Here is a 21,579-nt window from a genome sequence, read left to right as displayed (position 1 = left end):
CTTAATTTTAGAATATTATATGTAATCCCCATGGTAACCACAGAGAAAATATCTGTAGAATACACACAAGAGGAAATGAGAAGGAATCAAAACATGCCACTACAATGAAATCAACAGAACACAAACACAGGCAGTAATTCCAAGAAATGAGGGTCAAAAAAACTGGAAGACATAAGAAAACAAAAATAAAACGGTAAAAGTCCTTCCCCATCAGCAATCACTTTAAATACAAATGATTAAACTCTACAATCAAAAGACAGATTAACAGAATGAATTACATGATGGGATCCAACCATATGCAGCCTACAAGAGACTTATTTCAGATCTAAAAACACAAACAGGTTGAAAGTGAAAGAACAGAAAAAGATCTTCAACAGAAGCAGTAACCCAAAATGAGACTAATATCAGATAAAGTAGATATTAATGATAAGAGACATTACCCATTGATAAAGGATCAACCCATCAAGAAGATACAATAATTATAAATATGTATGAAACATCAGAGCTTCAATACCTACAAGGAAAACACTGACAGAATTAGAAAAAAAAAGTTATTCTACAATAATAGTTGGAGACCTCAATACTGTACTTTCAATAATGGACAGAAACAGCAGAGAGAAGATCAGTAAGGAAAAACAGGAACTGAACATTATAAACCAACTGGAACTAGCAGACACATACAGCAGAATATACGTTTTCCTCCCAACACAACACCCAATAACAGCAGAATATGCATTTTCCTCAAGAGCAAATGGAAATCTCCCCAAGACAGACTGTCTGTGACACTACAAAGCATGTGAGTATAAATTTAAAAGATTAAAATCACATCAACTACCTTTGTAATAATGATAGAAGAAAACCAGAAATCAGCAACAGAAGAAAAACTGGAAAATTCACAAATAAGTAGAAATTAAACCACACTCTTCAACAACCAGTGGTCAAAGAAGAAAACACGAGGGAAATTAGAAAATATTTTCAAAGAAGTGAAAGCAAAATCTACCAAAACCTATGTGACGGAGAGAAAGCAATACTAAGAAAAAATATACAGCTACAAACATTTATATTGAAAATGATCTCAAACCAACAAACTAATTTTATATTATTAGGGACTAGAAGAAATACGGGAACTAAGCCCAAAGGTTCAGAAGGAAGGAAACAAAAATTACAGCATAGATAAAGGACAGAAAACCAACAGAGAAAAATCAGTAAAACCAAAAATCAGTTCTATGACAATAACAGAACTGACAAACTTTAAGGCAGACTGATTACGGAAAAAAGACAGCAAATCCAAATTGCTGAAATAAAGCAGAGGCATTACTACTAGTTTTACAGAAGTAACAAAGATAACAAAAGCAGTACTTAATGTATAATTAGGGGCTTCTCTGGTAGCTCAGTGGTAAAGAATCCACCTGCCCATGTAGGAGGCACGGGTTCAATCCTTGATCCAGAGATCCCACATGCCAGGCAGCAACCGTGCCCATGGACCACAGCTACCGAGCCTGTGCTCGGGAAGCCCGGGAGCCACGGCTGCTGAGCTTGTGTGCTGCAGCCGCTAAGCCCCAGGCTTCCCAGAGCCCGCGCGCCACAGAGCAGCCACTGCAACGAGAAGCCCGTGCACCGCAGCTAGCGAGCAGCCCCTCAATGCAGCTGCCGAGACCCAGCCAAGCGAAAAGCAAGCAAATCATATTTTTTTAAAAAGAGTACTATGGTCAATTACATGTCAAAAAATTAGCTAGATGAAATGGGTAAAACACACAACCTTCCAAGACTGATTCCTCAAAAACAAAAAACCTAAACAGATTTCTAACTAATAAGAATTTGAATCAATAATGAAAAACCTCCCAACAAAGTAAATCCCAGGAACAGAGTTCTATTTAACATTTAAAGAAAAAATTAACACCAATCCTTCTCACATTCTTTAAAAAAAAAAAAAAGTGAAGAGGAGAGAACACTTCTTACCTCATTCTATGAGGCTGGTTATTATTCTGACAGCAAAGCCAGACAATCTTTTCATGGTTTTAAAAAGCTCCACAAACAATGGAAGGAATCATCACCAACCTAATAAAGGCCATATATGAAAACCCCACAGCTAATATACTCAATGGTGAAAGACTTAACACTTTCTCCTATGATCAGGAACAAAACATCTACCTTCACCACTTCTATTCAACATAGTATTTGAACAATAATCCAATGAAAATAAATAAAATGCATCCAAATTGGAAAGAAAGCATTAAAACTGTCTGCAGGTGTTTAGAACATCTAAAGATCCCATAGAAACTATCATCACTATTTTTCAAATTCAAATCAAATCAGTAGCATTGCTATACACTAACAAGGAACAATCGGGAAAAATTCCATTTATCAGAGCATCAGAAAAAAAAAAAAACCTCTTAGGAATTAACTTGGGCCATGAGGCTGAAGACTTACACACTGAAAACTGTAAAAGACCAGTGAATGAAATTAATGAAGACATAAATAAATGGAAAGATATCACATATTCATAGATTGGAAGATTTAATGTTGTTGAGATGACAACACTACCCAAAACTATCTATATACCCAACACAATCCTCATCAGAATCATGGTAACACTTTTTTGCAAAAACAAAAAAGCCCTTATTAAAATTCATGTGGAATCTCAAGAGGCCCTGAAAAATCAAAACAATCTTGAAAATGAAGAACCTCACGGGAGTATTCACACTTAATTGATTTCAATACTTACTACAAAACTACACTAATCCAAACAGTATAGTCCTAGTACAAAGATGGACTTTTAGATCAGTGCAATAGAACACAGCACCCCAAAATAAACCCTTGACTAGACGGTCAAATGACTTTTGACAAGGATCCTAAGACTGTTCAATGGGGAAAGGATAGTCTTCAACCAAGGATGCTGGAAAAACTGTATTTCCGCATGCAAAGAATGAAGCTGAAACGTTATCTTACACCACCTACAAAAAACTAGAAATGCAAAGACTCTAAATGTTAAGAGCTAAAACTATAAAAACTCTTTCCTTCTTGGAAGAAAACATAGATGGAAAAATTCATGACTTGGATATGACACCAAATGCACAGACAAGAACAGGAAAAGAATATAGATAATATGACTGGACTTCACCAAAATTAAAAAAATTTCTGCACTAAAGGATACTACCAAGAGAATGAAAAATACAACTAGAGAATGGGAGAAAATATTTGCAAATCATGTATCTGATACAGGGTTAATATCCAGAAAAGAACTCTTAAAGCGCAACCAAACACCAATTTAAATATTAGCAAAAGGCTTAGATATTTCTCCAAATATATGCAAATGGCCAATAAGCAACTGAAAAGATGCTCAACATCATGAATCATTACGGAAATGCAAATCAAGACCACAATGAGATATCATGTCACACCCATTAGGATGGCTATCATCAAAAAAATAGAAAACAAGTGTTTCTGAGTAAGCAGAGAAATTGGAACATTTGAGTACTGTTAGTGGTTATGAAAAAAGTGTGCAGCCACTGTGGCAAACAATATGATGCTGCTGCTAAGTTGCTGCTAAGTCGCTTCAGTCGTGTCCGACTCTGTGCGACCCCACGGACAGCAGCCCACCAGGCTCCCCCATCCCTGGGCTTCTCCAGGCAAGAACACTGGAGTGGGTTGCCATTTCCTCCTTCAACGCATGAAAGTGAAAAGTGAAAGGGAAGTCACTCAGTCGTGTCCAACTCTTAGCAACCCCATGGACTGCATAGTTCCCCAAAAAATAAACACATAATTATCATACGATCCAGTAATTCCACTTTTAGGTATATGTTCATAAGTATTAAAAGCAGGGATTCAAACTGATATTTTACACCAATGTTTATAGCAGCATTATTAAAGATGGCCAAAAGGTAGGAACAGCCCACATGTCCATGCACGAATGAATGGATACTATATAAAATATAGCATATGCATACAATGGGTTATTATTCAGACTGTAAGAAGAGATATCTTTGAACCTTGAAAATACACTAAATGAAATACATCAGACATGAAGGGACAAACACTGTATGCTTCCTGCGAAATTCACAGAAACACAAAGTGTTTCTGGGTGATTACTTTGGACTGGAGGGAAGGAGAAGGAATGGAGAGAATTGTTTAAAGGGTACAGTTTCAGTTCAGGATGATGAAGAGGTTCTGGGTATGAACAGTGGTAATGGTTACACAACCACGTGACTGAACTGGATGCCACTCAGTTATACATTTGAAAATGGTTAACATAGTAAAATTTATGTTATGTATATTCTGCCATCATAAAAAAAAAAAAGGCAGAAGAAAAAAGTCAATACTATTCTTAAAAGACAAACAGACGTGTCTGTATCTAGGGTAGCCTACGAACCAAACAAAGTTTTGGCAGACGTCCTGGGAGGGAACGGAGCCAAATCACTTGGGAAGTTCTGGCTAATTTCCTTTTCCAAAGGGTCAGCAGACAGGAAATGTGACGCCAATGTTAAGATCTCTGTACTCTAAAAGACTGATTATCAAATCAAACTAGTCTGCTCTCAGTGGTTTTCAACAAGCTGCTATTGACATTTTGGTGGCTTCTCCCTATGGGACACTTCTGCCCTGCCTGACACAGGGCACTGACATACCTGAACTCTGAAGCCCTGACAACAGGCACATCCCCCTACTTTTGACAAGCCAAAAGTAGCCCACTTCTATCACCACCGTGACACCAGTTCACTCAGACGAGAACCACAGAATCCAAATTGAAACACACATGCCTTTGCGTGTCTGTCAGGACAGGACAGATTACAAAGCAGCAGCAAACGCATCCACGTCTGAACGATCTAAAGCAAGAGAGCCTTCTTTCTTGTGCATAGGACATGTTGGTCCTGGGCCAGCCAGGTGGGCCACTGCACACCGTCCTCACCCAGGATCCAGGCTGACAGCGTTTCCACCGTCAGGAACATGCGCAGAGGGAGCATGACAAGGTAGGCAATGCGCCAGCTTTAGAGAATGTCACCTGGACCTGATACACGAGACTTCTGCTCACATTTCACTAGCCAGAGCACATCTAAGTCTTGCCTGTTTCAGGGGCCGGGAAAAATGCATTTATCAAAAAAAACAAGAATATTTTTATAGAGCTCTGATGGCTACCAAACTATGACTGGAAAGCATTCCGTGAAGTAGAAGACACTGTGTTCATTATTAAAAGTGATTAGAGGGACTTCCCTGATGGTCCAGTGGCTAAGACTCTGAGCTCCCAGTGCAGGGGGCCCAGGTTTGATCCCTGGTCAGGGAGCTAGATCCCACATGCTACAACTAAGACCCAGAGCAGCCAAATAAATAAATAAAATTTAAAAAATAAAAAAATTAAAAAATAAAAGTGATTAGAGAGTGTAATTGTACCAAGATGTGCCAAAGGACCCCATGAGCAATGAGTCACAGGGGTAGGGTGACGTGGGCAGTCTACAGCCAGTGTCAGTGTGGTGTAGTGAATGCAAACAGGGAGGTCAACCCAGGAGGGCACCTGACCCCGTCACGGCGTGATGACCGAAGAATCCAGGGGCCCCGAGGTCGGCCACGTCCACACGGTCAGCCTAGAGGACGTGCAAGAAGTCCACAGGCAGATGCAGGAGTCTGGAGGACACGCAGGCAGGGGACACTGTCTCTTGGTAAGCCACTGTCCCTGTGCTCAGTGCAGGCAAGCACTGACCAGCCCTGCACACTCCTGCACACCCCACGGCCCAGCCCTGCACGCTTCCTAGAGGGAGCCTCTTGACACACTTCTGCCCTGCCAGGGGAAACACGCTGAACAATCCCCGGGATGCCGGCGTGTGCAAGCAGCTGACACCACTTGGCGCCTGGCTTTGTGCCACGGTGAATGTGCACACTCCCTAAGAGTGCGTCCTCTCTCAGCTCCCAATTACAGCTGAGGAAGAGGATCACTTAGTACAATAACACTCACAAGGACAACTAGATGCTCTTTTCAGTGAATTTTTGAAGCAATCAGTGTGGGAAAAGAGAACAAGGCAGTTTTATACTTTTTTTTAAAGTCAGGTAAGGAAAACCTTCTGCAAGAGGTCATGTGCAGGTAGGAGAAAGGCTGGATGAGGCCCCACCAGCTTTAACTAAAAAATAGTTAAAAATAGTAAAAAATAGTTAAAGCCGGTGGGGCCTCATCCAGCCTTTCTCCTACATGCACATGACCTCTTACAGGTGGTTTTCCTTACCTGACTTGCATGCTCAGCATGACTCTTTGCGACCCCATGAACTATAACCTGTTAGGTTCCTCTGTCCATGGGGATTCTCCAGGCAAGAATACCAGAGTGGGTTGCCATGCCTTCCTCCAGGGATCGGACCCCTGCGTTGCCCGGCAGATTCTTTACCACTGCCCCACCTGGGAAGCCCCTCCTTCCCCCAACTGGGACCAACTGTTAGTAAAAAAACAAAGAAGAATAAACATGATTTTTAACAGTTTAGTATTGGCACAAAAACAGAACTATGGATCAGTGGGAAAGAACAGAGAGCCCAGAAAAAAGTCCACACAGCTATGGCCAATTAATCTTCAGCAAAGGAAGCAAGAATATACAATGGAGAAAAGAGAGTCTCTTCAGCAAGTGGTATTGGGAAAGGTGGACAGCCACATTTAAGCCAGTGAAGTTAGACCACACCATCATACCATAGAAGAAAATAAACTCAACATGGCTTAGACTTAAATATAAGACATAAGACCATAAAACTCCCAGAAGAGAAAACAGGCAAAACATTCTCTGACACAGTGATGCTTTCTCAGGTCAGTTTCCCAAACAATATAAATAAAAGCAAAAATAAACAAATAGGACTTAATCGAACTTAAACACTTTGCACAGCAAATAAGCCATAAACAAAATGAAAAGACAACTTACAAAATGGGAGAAAATATTTGCAAACCATGTTACCATCAAAGGTTTAATTTCCAAAATATACAACCAACCCACACTGCTCAATAAAAAAGAAAAAAAAGAAACCCTTAAAAAATGGGCAGAAGACCTAAGTAGATATTTCTCCAAAGAAGGCATACAGATGGGCAAAGGGCACCCGAAAACAGCTGAACATGGCGAATTCTTGGAGAAACGCGAGTCAAGACTATACAATGAGGCTGTCACCACACACTAGTCAGAAGAGACACCCTTCAGTTCAGTCCAGTTGCTCAGTCGTGTCCGACTGTTTGCGACCCCATGAATCGCAGCACGCCAGGCCTCCCTGTCCATCACCAACTCCCAAAGTTCACTCAGACTCACGTCCATCGCGTCAGTGATGTCATCCAGCCATCTCATCCTCGGTCGTCCCCTTCTCCTCCTGCCCCTAATCCCTCCCAGCATCAGAGTCTTTTCCAATGAGTCAACTCTTCGCATGAGGTGGCCGAAGTACTGGAGTTTCAGCTTTAGCATCAGTCCTTCTAAAGAACACCCAGGACCGATCTCACATTTAAAAGTCTACAAATAATAAATGCTGGACAAACTGTAGAGAAAAAGGAATCCCCCATACACTGTGGGTGGGAATGTAAATTGGTGCAGACATTTGGAAAACAGTATGGAAGTTCCTCAAAAAACTAAAAATAGAGTTGCCACATGATCCAGCAATCCCACTCCTGGCCATGTATCAGGCAAAGATGAAAATGCTAATTCAAAAAAAATAGAACACTGCACCCCAATGTTCACAGAGCACTATTTACAACAGCCAAGACATGGAAGCACCTAAATGCCCACTGACACATGAATGGATAAAGAAGATGCGCTGTGCACACACACACACAAATATTAGTCATAAATAATAACAAAACAATGCCATTTGCAGCAACATGGTAGACCTTGAGATTATAATGTTAAGTGAAGGAAGTTAGAAAAATAAAGACAAATACCATATGATATCATTTATATGTGAAATCTAAAATATGATAAACTTATTTATAAAACAGAAACAGACTCACATACATAGAAAACAAACACTTACCAGAGGGGAAAGGAGGTGGGTAGGGATAAATCCAGAGTTTGGGATTTGCAAATACTGTATTTTTATATAACAGAATTTATATAAAACAAACAAGGTCCTACTGGACAACACAGGGGACTACATTCAACATCCTATAATAAACCATAATGGAAAAGGATATGAAAAGGAATATACATCTCTATAACTAAATCACTTTGCTACAGCAAAGAAGAAACTAACACATCACTGTAAATCAACCTCAAGAAAAAAATAAAAATAAAAAAATTAATGATTTTTTCAATGCACTTTTATTTTTAACTTTCTATTTTAAACCAATGTTACTGGAGAACAAAATAAAGGGCACTAGGCATTTTGCATTAAAAAAATATTCTGAGAGAATTCAGTATCAATGATAGCTCCCCCCTTGCCCCACTGCCCTCAACTTAACCACCCTCAGAGTCATGGAGCTTTAAGTAAAAGCATGGAGTAGGTTGGGGGGGTGGGCAGGTAGATATTTATTTCAGAGCTTATTAAAGGTACGAGTTCTAAATTTTATACTTGGCAGTTCCGTGCTGCTTAAGCTGGGGAGCTCAGTAACAGCCAGAAGGCTTTCAGGACCACAGGAGGGAAAGAGAAGGGGAAGTTTTTTTTCCCAGAATAATAATTTAAAATAGCATGGAATAGGCATGACTTTTAAAGATAAAACAAGATTAATGGGAACATCTCCTGCAAAGGCAGAGTGAGACTGCACACCTCCAGGCCACCGGGGCAGGCACAAACTGGCCTCCACCATGAATTAGTCCAACAAAAATTTCCAGAAGCTCTGTTCTAGCCTGTCATAACTCATGCCTGCACTCACTATACACGGACAATCCTAAACCATCTTTCTTTAAAAATTCAACAAATATTTAACAGCTGTGATTTGCCAGGGGTTTCCCAGGTGGCACCACTGTTAAAGAATCCACCTGCCAATGAAGGCGACTCAGGAGACACAGGTTCGATCCCTAGGTCAGGAAGATCCCCTGGAGTGGGAAATGGCAACCTGCTCCAATGTTCTTGCCTAGAAAATTCCATGGACATAAGAGGCTGGCAGTCTGCAGTCCATGGGGCCCCAAAAGGTCAGACATGACTAAGCACGTATGACATGCCAGGCCCTTCACTCACTGGGATAAGTATCATTTTGGCCTGCCACATGATTTGGGGTGATCAGCCATCACCCTGGGGTAAATCCTGGGCTCTCCAAGCAGAGGAGGTGTCTACCAGCAGGCAGCCGAGGGAGGGCCAGCTCTTGTGCCAAAAAGACTCAAAGGCACTTGCCAGGTACACAGGATCCTCAGAAGCAGAGCTTTAAACATGGGGGAGCTGCCCACAAGCAGTGCTGCTGCTATACAGGGTTTGGGGGAACAGGAGAGGGGGTCTTTGGGGAGGGATCCCTGGACTACACCCAGCCCTGAGGATACAGTTCAACGGGCAGGACAACCTGTGAAAGGTGTCAGCACACACCTGATGGCCCATGTTATACTGTTTTATGTGCAACATGCAACCAGAAAATGCCTAGATCTTAAGCGTACAGCGTGGTGACATCTTACAAACTGCACCCATCTATTACAACCAGCACGTCAAGAAAAACTTTTGTTTTCTAAGCTCTCAGAAAGAGCTTTTATAATGAGTGAACCTACTGTTTGATCTCTAGACATCCACAACATCAAGGAAAACACATTTTCAGGAATGCCACCTAGAAGATGATTTACAGCCAAAATAAGTAAGACCAAAGGCGGCTTCCCTGGTGGCTCAGAGGTTAAAGCGTCTGCCTCCAATGCTGGAGACCTGGGTTCAGTCCCTGGGTCAGGAAGATCCCCTGGAGAAGGAAATGGCAATCCACTCCAGTATTCTTGCCTGGAGAATCCCATGGACGGAGAAGTCCATGAGGTCACAAAGAGTTGGACACGACTGAGCGACTTCACCTTACCGTACCTTAAAGAAGGCTTAGCCTGGGGGCTCTAAGTTCAGGGTGAAAACAGTCATTATTCCAGGCCAGTTATCATGAGCCCTGATTCTAACTTGAGCACAAAGTGCCTTCTGTCAGCTAATACAACGAAAGGAGAAATGCCTTAGGAAGACAGTATGTGAGAGGTTCTCATCTACTGACAAGCAGGCACGTTCTACCAAACAGTAAGTGCATGATGAGGAAACAGCAATTAAGAACAGTGTTGTCTTCAACGCAGGGCAGGCAGTATGCACCACTCTGAGACGGTCATTGCAAAGTTTCTTAAATGTACTTGTTTACAAATAAAAATTTTTCAACAGAAAATACATAAAACACTCATCTGAATGAAAACGAAAACCGTAAAGACCTCCAAGCTCCTCAGAAAAACAGTACGGACAGTGCTAAAGAAAGCAGGATTCAAACAACAATCCCACTATAAATTCAGCAGCATACCGTAGAGTTTAAGCAGAAATGGTGACTGGACACAGGCGAATAGGGAAGGAAAAATAACTAGAAAATGACACCCAGGGAGAAGTGAGGTAGAGCAACAGTTCAATTTGTTTCCTTTTCAGCTTCTGTGAACCGGGTGTTATTTGTACAACACAAAATTCATCTAAAAGTCAATCCTGTGTAAAGACTGTGGATCTTCTTCACATTCCCAAGCCGACTTTTACAGCCAGCACCCAAGGAATCCTGCCCAAAGCATAACTTGCCCAGTTCCTCAAGAAGAACTACATGAGCTGCTGTTAACACCCCAGCTCTTCTCTCTAAAAGGAGGGACAAAGGTGTGAGAAAACCCCACGCGGTGGACACCTCCTTCTATTCACAGCTTAAACTTGGTGTGTCCTTGATCATGTCTAGCAGCAAGAGTCAGCCCCCTGCTCTGCAGACCGAGTTCTGATTCTGCTCCTTTCACACTAGGCTACTCCAAGCAAATCAGTCTATCAGCCTTATCTTTAAAATGCAGATAATGCAACCTACTTCACATCACCACGGTGAGGATGAAATCTGTTAAGTACCTAGCACAGCACGACCTTCCTTGGAGGGTGGGGAGAAAGATGACTCTTAAGGTCTCCTACCCCCAAAACTGAAGGCCGCCGAGGTCTCCCAGCTCAGAGCAGGAGCCAGCTGAACTCTGTCCAAGGCAGAAGAGCCAAGGAGCTCCAGAGTGATCTCTGACTGGGTCCTGGGAAAGAACAGTGTTTTAGGCGTCTCGGTTTCTTCCACCATAAGTGACTTAATGCTTAGCACCCAGTAGCCTCTAAAAGAACTAAGCCAGTCAGGGGGACTTTTGCTCATCAGCTGATGTTTATGATGGCAGGAAACTATCAACTACTTGAACCAAAACTCTGGCCTCTTTTACTGTGGGACTTCACAACCTACTTTTCTGCCCTCAGCAGAGGGCATTTACTACAATAGAAGAACATTATCCTGGCATGATAACTTCAGCTATATGCCAACTAGGCCTCTGAATGGTCCTATTTAAAAATTCCTACAGACCACTGCTTTTCACAAAGAAAAAGAAAACGATCCCCAAAATATTTAATCTCTATTCCTCCCCAGGGCTTCCCTGGTGGCTCGAATGGTAAAGAATCCACTTGCAAGGTGGGAGACCTGGGTTCAATCCCTGGGTGGGGAAGATCCCCTGGAGGAGGGCATGGCAACCCACTCCAGTAGTCCTGCCTGGAGAATCCCCATGGACAGAGGTGCCTGGTGGGCTACAATCCATGGGGCTGCAAAGAGTCAGACACGACTGAGCAACTAAGCACAGCACATTCTTCCCCAAGCAGCCTGTCTCGATTCCATTTTGATGCATAAAGCTATGTCCTTTACAAATCAAAACTGTATCTTGGAGGTAAAAATTCTCTACTGTGGTTCACAGGGTAATAAGAGAATGCTTAAGGGCAGTTTAAAATCAGCATGCCTACACCACTCTATCTGAATGACCTTTCATTACTTCACTGCTCCTGAATGTTTTAAGTCACATAAGTATCTTACGGTCTTCTGTCCCATACACCTGACCAAATTGAAACTGCTGTGCTGAGGTTTCTCCCGACCACTGAGAATTCAGCTCTTTTGTGGGTGGGAGGTCAGCAGTACATCAAAAGGAAGAACAAGTGGCCTTTTAAACACGGATTAAAATGACAGATCATTGTGCAGGCCTTCTAAGATGTCATAAATGACCGCCCTCTGTGACCAGCTTCCGGGGCTCTGGGCACATGTTTTAAGTCAGAGGATCAGATGAGTCCGCTTTGTGGCTGTGAGATCACCATCAGAAAAATTCCTGTGGGGAGGGAGGTGGGAGGGGACACATATGTCTATGGCCGAATCATACTGATGTATGGCAAAAAATCATTATGATATTGTAATTATCCTCCTTAAAAATGAATACATAAATTTTTAAAAAAGATAAATTCCTTTCCTCATCCAGACAGAATGCTCATGCAGTACATGAGATCATTTAGTATTATTTCCTTCTCTAAGGATCCCACAGGCACCCCAGTGCTAGAAGAGAGCAAAAAGATCACACCAACATTCAGGACCTCCCAGTCAATTTAGTCACTCAGTCGTGTCCGACTCTGTGAGCCCATGGACTGCAGCACGCCTGGCTTCCCTGTCCATCACCAACTCCCACAGCCTCCTCAAACTCATGACCATAGCGTCGGTGATGCCATCCAACCATCTCATCCTCTGTTGTCCCCTTCTCCTCCTGCCTTCAATCTTTCTCAGCATCAGGGTCTTTTCCAATGAGTCAGTTCTTCGACTCCCAGGCTCTCTGCAAGAAAGCCAAGGCAGTCCCATCCTCCGGCTCCTGCCAGCTTCTCTGCTGAGTGCTCTCAGTAAGGGACCATCCCCTAGCCTTTATTGGGCATCATTCCTGTCACTCAATACAAAAGCACAAAGACACAATGGTCAGCCCAACAAGGACTAGAGCCCATGGGAGGTGTGATCACTGTCAAAGGACATAAAATCTGACACACTGGTGAAGCTGCAGAAAAGCAGAGGCTAGAATGGAGTCCACAGAGTTTAAACAAATGTCTTGTCTCCTCCCTGCCTACTTCCCTTTACTCAGAACACTGGGCCTAAGCTGCTTTACGGAAGCCCCTTCCAGCTCTGCACTTTGCAAGGGATGGAAATTATCTGCTGCAGGCGTGGGATTAAAACCCACTGCACACTGGGCTGAGCCTCCCTTCAAGGTGTGCTGGAGTGCTCACCTTGCTCCTCTGTGCAAGAGGTGGGGGTACAGGGAAGAGCCACATGAATTCAACACCTTGCTGGGCCTGAAATGTCCATTAAGTGCTTTTATTCGCAGTCACCTGGCCACCCGGTAGAATCATTCTCCACTCAGATAAGACTATAATTATCCTCACACGTAAACTGTGATGAACATTTCCACTGAAAAATATCCTAACACATCTTAATTTGCACTGCCAATTAGGAGGTCTTCTGAGATGGAGGGAAAAAAAACCTGATCATCTTACAAAAAGTGACTTGCCCTAATGGGTGCATAACAGCTCTTGTATAATTGGTGGCTTACCTCCACCTGTACACGTGGTTAAATAGTATTAACACTATGGAAAATTAGCCTCATTATTTGACAGTAAAGTGTTCATTTCCAAGTACACATCCTGGGACATTTAAAATTTCCTATGCAGGAACTGTTATGTTGCACCACCAGAACAACAGGTCTTAGGAAGGATACACCATCAAAATACATTTTCTGATGAAATTCACAAGGGGCTGGAAGCTCCTTACAGAAGGGCTTAAATCCAGTAGAAACCCAAACCTCCTAAAACCCTAGGATACTAATTATATGGTGAGGGCCAGTGGTAAACATAAAAACATTAACTAAGCCTGTCCCACCCCTTCTTGAGTTAAGTTTTCCTTGTTTTTAATACCTCCCTTCATTGGAGAAGTTTAAAAATACTCCTCAAAAACATTCACAACAGTAGATTTTTCTCAAGTGTCCACTTTCAGGAAGCCTTTCAGAAATCATCAAATGGCCATAGTGACCATCGGTGGCGCGACTGTGTGGCCAGACCCAGGCAGGTGGCAGTGTCAGGGCTCAGGTACCACCTTCCACTTCAGATCTGCCAATTCTTGGGGAGGCCCAGTACCCAGGTGGAGAAAGGAGGTGAACACCAGCCAAAGGTAAGGAGGCAGCAGTGAGAGAGGTGTTCACAAAGGCAAGAAAAACCCCAAGCCTCACACAAAGCATCTTTCGGGATCTCAGGAGCTACGTCCTTTCCTTTCTAAAACTTTTATTTTTAGTACATTTGAAAAAGTTTTTGCTGCTTACCTCTGAATAAAATATGTGTATTCGTTTTTCACAAAGTCAAAAAGAAAACTGAGGCGAAGGCTACTTTCCTACCACCCACTGTAACACTTGGAACCTTGATAATGAAAATTTTAAGAAAGACCTAGTTAAAACCACAATGGGTAACTAGGGTGATGCTGTATATATAATTTGGGTCTTGGGGCTTTTTGTTTTTGAACCTGGACTAATGATGGTGCCAGTTTCCCCAAACAGTTACAAGTTCCTTGAAAACAATTACAAAAATTCTAGAACAAATACAAAAGCCATTCCTTACAAACTCCATTATCCAAGTTGAACTGCCTAATCCTCGACTGCTTTTGTTTTGTTTTAGAAAATTACACTTAAACTTACTTAACCCCGTACCAATCCCAGAGAGGGGTGCGCGCACAGAAAAAGCTTCCCCTTCCCCGTCCCACGAGCACTGCAAAAGCAGTTGCTGAGTCCCTGCGGCCTCGCCGCCGGCACTGCCCTCCAGTGCGTCCACTCCGGGGGCTCCTGGCCGCAGCAGCACGGCCTGCGACCCCGCAGGTCCCACCCGAGACAGCGGTGAGCGCCCGCGTGGGGCGCACCCGGCCTCTCCGCGCCCGGAGAACACCCGACACCCACCGCACACACCTGCGGGGCACGCCCGCTCCACAACCAGGCAGCCGAGGGCCACGTTTCCAGCCCAAGGCGGGGAGCAGAGCCAGGCGCAAAGAGAAGGCAGCCGTGGGCGCGTCCGGGCTGCGGCGGGCGGCCAGACCCTCACCTGCGAGCGCGTCGCCAACGCCATCCTTCCCCACGGGACTCCGGCCTCCTCCCAGCACGCGGCCACGGGACCTGGCTCTCCAGGGGCCCGGCGCACGGAGAACGCCCGCGGCCGCGCTGCACGCTCGCCCCGCCCGGAGCTCCGGCGGGCCGGGGGAGGGGCGCACTCGGCGCCCGGGACAGGGGGAGCGCCCCGCGCCGCTCACTCGCCCCGCCGCGCCCGCCCGCGAGCTTCCGCTTACACAACCCAAACTTCGCGACCGATGGATTTCGCTTCTCAGGCGGCGCAAGAAGGGCTGCAGCCGGGCTCCGCCCGAGGTGGCTGCCAATCTGGGGGCGCCGGGCTCCCCCCTGCAGCGGAGGGAGGGAGTGGAGCCGTCCGGCCGGGTTTCGCGCGGGAGACATGAGAGGGGGCAGTCCCGGCGCAGCCTCCAGCTGGCACGCCCGACTGCGGCGCCCGCCAGATCTTTGCACGGTTTATTCCAGGTAGTACCCTGGAGCGCAGAGCCTCTGAAGCAACCAGTGTCTCAGAGCAGGGAAAGCATTTTAGGGCTGCCTCAGAACTTGTTTTGTTTCGTAGTTGTAAAGGGGCGGGGTTCCGACGCCTCTCAAAACATTTGCTTCGGGGCTCACTTTGCAAAACCGGTAACCCAGGCCCCTGAGGGTCGGGAACTGCAAACCTCTCTGGAACTTCAGATGGCCCGTTCTATACCATTGTACATGTAGGGCTTGCAGCCCCTCTAGACAGTTTTACAGGTCAGGAAGACTGACAAGTATTGCCTGAGCAATTACTACTGTGTGTCAGGCTCTGTGTATACAAGCTGGGACAAAAAACAGGCCCCTGCTCTGTTGGGAGTTTACAGGCAAGGAGCCAGCCACGGACGTGATACAAATGTAGTAATGATGTAATTATAATTTGATTAATAAATGAATCCACTTTAGTGATTATTAACCTTTACTTAATAATAATGGTGGTAATTTCAGTAATAGTGATGCAAATAAATGTAAATGTGTTGTTACAATAGATGCCAGAAGTGAAAGGTAAGTGGTTCTATGGTGGTGTAAAATAGGGGGACTTAATTTGGCTAAGGTCAGGGAAGACTAGAGTTGAAGTATGAAGAGTGAAGAATTAAGCTGGTAAATGTTTTGGAAGCCTTGAAACAGGTATTAGGGAAGGTGGTAGATAATTGTCCTGAAGTCCTAGCAGGTTTTGCTACAAAGCTTCTCTAAATAGTTGGCTCTACAGATGTTTTGTTTTAATGCTATACTTTTTGACCTTCCTACACTGTTGGTGGGAATGTAAATTGTTGCAGCCATTACAGTGGTATGAAGGTTCCTTTGAAAACTAAAAATAGAATAACTGTATGATCCAGCAGTCCCATTCCTGGACATATATCTGAAGAAAATTCTAATTCAAAAAGATATATGCTCCCCAGTGTTCACTGAAGCAGTATTTACAATAGTCAAGACATGTAAGTAACCTAAATGTTCCTTGACAGATGAATGGATAATGTGGTATTTATATACAATGGACTAGTCCTCAGCCATAAAAAGAACAAAGTAATGCCATTTGCAGCAACATGGATGAACCTAGAGATTCTCACACTAAGTCAGACAAAGACAAACATCATGTTGTCATTTATATGTGGAATCTTAAAAAAACGATACAAATGAACTTATGTACAAAACAAACGGATTCACACACAGAAAAACTTACAGTTACCAAAGGGGAAAGGGGGGATAAATTAGTAGGAGTTTAACAGATACACACTATTACATATAAAATAGATAACCAACAAGGACCTACTGTATAGCACTGGGAACTGTATCCAATATCTTGTAATACCATATAATGGAAAAGAATCTGAAAAGATATATAGACAGATTGATATATAGATATACCTGAATCACTTTGCCTATTCCTGAAACTAACACATCATAAATCAACTTTACTTCAATGGAAAAAATACTATATTTTGGGGGGAAAAAAACCCACAACTTCCCAGACTGTAGAAATCCCAAAGTTGTTACTTATTGGGATTTATCCTTTTTTACTTGGAATAATCAAGTTTTCATATGCTAGTGCTAACACTGAATCACATTTGTGATAGCAGAAAATCTATGGACTTGAGGCAGCTACAGGTCTGTTGAGTCCATTAAGTTTCCAGGTGATTCTAATGAACAGGTATATTTGAGGACCATTGCTCTAGTCTAGCTTGGCCTTTGCACAGTGAAGTCTTAAGATCAACAGTAACAGTATCACCTGAGCTCTGGCAAAGAAATCCAAATTAGTGGGCCTCACCTCAGACCTACTGTATTGCAAACTCTGGGGGTGGGGCCCAGCAATCTGAGTTATGCTCACATCCAGGTGATTCTGATCCTTACTTAAAGAACCACAATGGTTATAATCTAAGTCAACTGCTGGAAGTTGAGTCACTGAGCTTCCTTTCTTTTAACCTGTAAAACGGGGAAATGGCATATCTGCCCAATCCATGCAACAGTATTACTACAAAAGTGAACACATGTATCAGATGTGACTGTACTTTGAAAAGGCTAGGGCGGTGGACAGTTTTGAAGAGTATCAATAGTGATAATCCTACCATTTATTGAATACCACCTTCTAGGAACTATTTATGCAATATTTCACTCAGTCATCGCTACAAACATCTGATGTACATAATACTATCCTCATTTTTTCAAATGAGAAAACTGAGGCTTTGAGGGCTTAAAAAAAAACTTGCTCAAGGTGACCTAGCAGAGCCAAGTTAGAACTCGGATGTCTAGAACTGCTGAGCTTTATATGCCTCTCTTTGCCTTTATTCGGGTAGCCTGGTGCTCTGGAGAGGGTGAGTAATGGCAATAAAAGAAATTTACATTTTAATTAAGGAAATAAGAATGAGGTTCCTTACGGACTATCATCCCAATCTACTGATTTACTATGCCTGTGACTCTGGTTTATTCTCTCCATTTGTTTCTGAAAGTATTTTTTCATTGAAAGGTCACTTTTAGCAAGTTTTAGCAAAAATAATCAATGAGCAATCAATAAGAACTGGAGTTTTATTTGAGTCAAACTGAAGACTGATTACTCTGAGAAACTGCTCTGGAGAAGCAGGGATTTTTTAGTCAGTTTTAAATTTTGTCAGAACAAAGAACAAACTTTAAGTCAGTCACGAATACATCTCTTCAAGGTTTCAAATAAACCAGACCAGCACGTACACATATACAGCATGCACAGGATTGCCTTGGCACCTAAGAAGGAAGTCTCTATCAAGTGAGTACTAGCGCTGGCATTCCAGGATGAAGGGCATTTAATCCTTATTTTTAACATGGGCGTTCTTTACTTCAGGTCAAGGTGTCCTTTCCTTTGATAACTTAAACAGTTACAATGTTTGACAGGCCACAAACAGGCTATTTTAGTTAGCATAAAATTCAAGGTAACTCATTTATTAGCCAGAATGACTTCCCCATACCTCAATAAATAAATTTCTTTCATCACAAATACTCCTGCACCCTTTTCAACAGTCTTCTTCCCCTCACCCCACCCCACCCACTTGTCTCTCTTTTCCAAAGTCCACACATGGTCAGGACTTTAATGTGGCTAAATTGTCCCATGTGGTAACTCTCAGCTGATAATCTAATCACCTTGTCCTTCATGGCTTTTGACAGTGACCTACATATCACATCTGGATTCTTCTACAGCTGTTGAGTCCAAGTGAGTTCCTGGCCTTGCTAACTGGAGCCCAGCCCTGGAAAATTTCTGACAGCATAAAATTCAAGGTCTCATCTTAAGACTTAAATAATGAACACAGTAACCACAAATTCCTAGTTGGGTTCAGGAGACAGAATACAACACGACCTTTCTGACAGTTACTCCCAAAGTAAATCCCAACTCTATGATATGGACAAGAGGCCACCTACTCAGAAAACAGGTTGAATAAGGCTTGTTACAGAATGTCATTTTGCAGGCATAGCCTTACCACACTTCTCTACTGAACAGAAGATGCACTGTTTCAATCAGACTCTGACCAAAAAAGCTAAAATGTTATATTTGAAGGCAAGTTTTTTGTTTTTTGTTTTTTTTTAAGAAAAGCAACATACCAGCCCCCTTATCTCTTTTCTGCAATTGCTCCCTCTCCATCTTTCCTCTCCACTTTCTTCCTAAACTCTCCAAATTGTCAGGCACTTTATCTACCAGAGCTTACAGTTCTCCACAGAGCTCAAGAAAGGCTGAGAGGATTTCTTATGTAAAGAGAAATCATTTTTGCAATTCCTTAGCAAAGTTCAAAGATGTGATGGCCAGAAGCTATTATGCTTAATTCTCGAAATACACTTACCCCATTGTTGGAAGAAAAGTGAAGCAATCAAACAGAAACCAAGACAACAATAATAAGCTGTGGAGGTCTACTTTCTCAAAAACTGCTCATGTTCTATAGGCTATTAGTGCCTAGAATGTACTCATGGCCTAAAAACCATGTTCTAAGAAAAGGTAAAAAAGTGTCTATATTACAGCCAGAAAGGGAATTCAGCCACAAGGTAGAAACTGAAGAGGAAGGCAATCCAAGCAGACCATTTACTTGGCATCATAAATTTGTCTTTTGCTTTCTACTACTCCTATTAAAGGGAGAAAAAGGAATCTGCTGTATGACCTAGGGCTCAAACAACCTAGAGGTGGAATGGTGAGGGAGGTGGGAGGGATGTTCAAGTGGGAGGGAACTTGGGTAAACTTATGGCTGATTCATGTTGATAGAAACCAATGCAGTACTGTGAAGCAATTATCCTTCACTTAAAAAATCAAAAAGAAAAAAGGGGAGGCAAAATAAACTACTTTATTAGGCAGATGTCACAAGCTAAAATCAGCCTGTGAATTTTGAAGTTTAACTTCTGAGTAAAACTGTAAATGCTTGAAAGTGTTTAAGTGTCTTAACCCTCATCAGATCTTTTAACTAAAACCCTGGAATTGAGCCAAGCCCTTTGTGCTAATGGCCCCTGCTCCAGCATCTTGACTGCCCAACATGGCTGCTGAGCAACCCCATTCCAGATCTCTGCAGGCATCTGGTCATTGGAGATCTCTAACAACCACTCCCTCTCCCACTTAGAGCTTCAAGTAAACACTGAGGTTATTTTAAGTTCACATTGATGGGGTTCACAACAGACCATCCCAAATATGTCACTTAGGCATATTGGTTATTTTGAATTAGAGTTATTTGAGAAAAAGCCAGTCCAAGAAGAACACCCTGACCCTCCTTTGTTCCCCTGAGAGCAGAAAACAAAACTCCCACAGGAAGGAGTCCTCCCCACTCAAAGGAGGGAAGGCATCTTACTGGAGATAGGGAAAGGGTAGAGGAAGCTGTGTAAACAAACGCTTTTGTTACTTCTTCATTAGTCTGCTACTATAAGCCCAAACTGTTTTGTCAAATCTTCATAACTGATTCTTCACCTAAAAAGGTATATAATAGCCTGCTTCAGTCACTTCTGATGTGCCATACCCATGAAACCTACATACATAAAAAATTAAGTGTGGGTTTTTGTTGTCCTATTAATCTGTCTTGTGTCAACTTAATTATTATACCAGCCAAAAGAACCAAAAGCAACAGAAGGGAACTTTCCCTTCCCTACAACATGCAGTTGTAAGAAATAATTCAGAGAGGTTCTATGTACCTATTGCCCAATTTCTCTCAACAGTAACATTTTGAGAAACTATAGTACACCGTCCCATCCTGGATACAGTTCACTAATCCAATTCTGATTTCCCCAGCTTGACCTGCACCTGTGTGTGTGTGTGTTTAGACCTATACAGTTTCATCACATGTACAGATTTGTGCATCCACCACCACCACAGTCAAAATACTTCTAACACCACAAAGATCCGTCATGCGGCCCTTTTATACCCAGGTCCTCCTCATGCACACCTATCCCCCACCCATACCCTGACTTCCTTCCCCTGATAACCACTAATCTATTCTCCATTTCTAAAATTTTATAATTTCAAAAATGTTACATAACCTTTTGGAGAACAGTATGTCAGCTTTTGCAATTAGCTTGTCAAATTCAGCACAATTCTCTGGGGATTAATCCAGATAGCAGTGGCAGCTATCAAATAGTCTGCTCCTTTTTATTTCTGAGTAGTAGCCCATGGTATGTATATACCATGGGTTTTAACCACTCCCCTGTGGAAAGACATCTGGGCTGATTTTAGTTTGGAGGTATTACAGATAAGGCTGCTATAAACATTTGTGTGAACGCAGTTTTCCTTTCTCTGAAATAAATGACCAAGAGTACTCTCACTGGGTCCTGTGGTACTTACAAGTTTAGTTTTATATGAAACTGACCGACTTTTCCAGACCAGCTGTACCACTTCACATTCCTGCCAGCACTGGGAGAACGATCCAATTTCCTCTCCAGGATCCAATAACCTGTTCCAAATGCATCTTCTTCATTTGGTGGTGTCACTTTTAAAAAAGAAAACAACCATTCTGAGAGGTGTATAGTGATGTCTCAGTGTGGTTTTAATTTGCATTTCCCTGATGGCTAATGATATTGAACATGTTTTATGTACTTATTTGTCATTGTTATATCCTCT

The 21,579-nt window shown here is 42.7% G+C and overlaps 1 protein-coding gene across 5 annotated transcripts in view; it reads right to left on the bottom strand.

The window, feature by feature from the left end:
- The window catches only part of CDCA7L (cell division cycle associated 7 like), a 53,136-nt gene extending 31,787 nt beyond the window's left edge, over window positions 1-21,349 (bottom strand). For 2 of the 5 annotated variants that reach the window (XM_018047332.1, XM_018047333.1), the window contains exon 1: window positions 15,001-15,200. In XM_018047332.1, the coding sequence (XP_017902821.1) occupies window positions 15,001-15,024 (24 nt within the window). In that variant the 5' untranslated portion in view covers window positions 15,025-15,200. Of the gene's footprint in view, window positions 1-15,000; window positions 15,201-15,241; window positions 15,517-21,328 lie in introns of those variants that run through there. The other 3 variants (XM_005679029.3, XM_018047335.1, XM_018047334.1) reach the window with 3 other exon arrangements.

The sequence above is a fragment of the Capra hircus genome, chromosome 4 (genome assembly GCF_001704415.2).
Source record: "Capra hircus breed San Clemente chromosome 4, ASM170441v1, whole genome shotgun sequence".
NCBI lineage: Eukaryota > Metazoa > Chordata > Mammalia > Artiodactyla > Bovidae > Capra > Capra hircus.
This window is presented reverse-complemented; position numbering and strand designations above follow the sequence as displayed.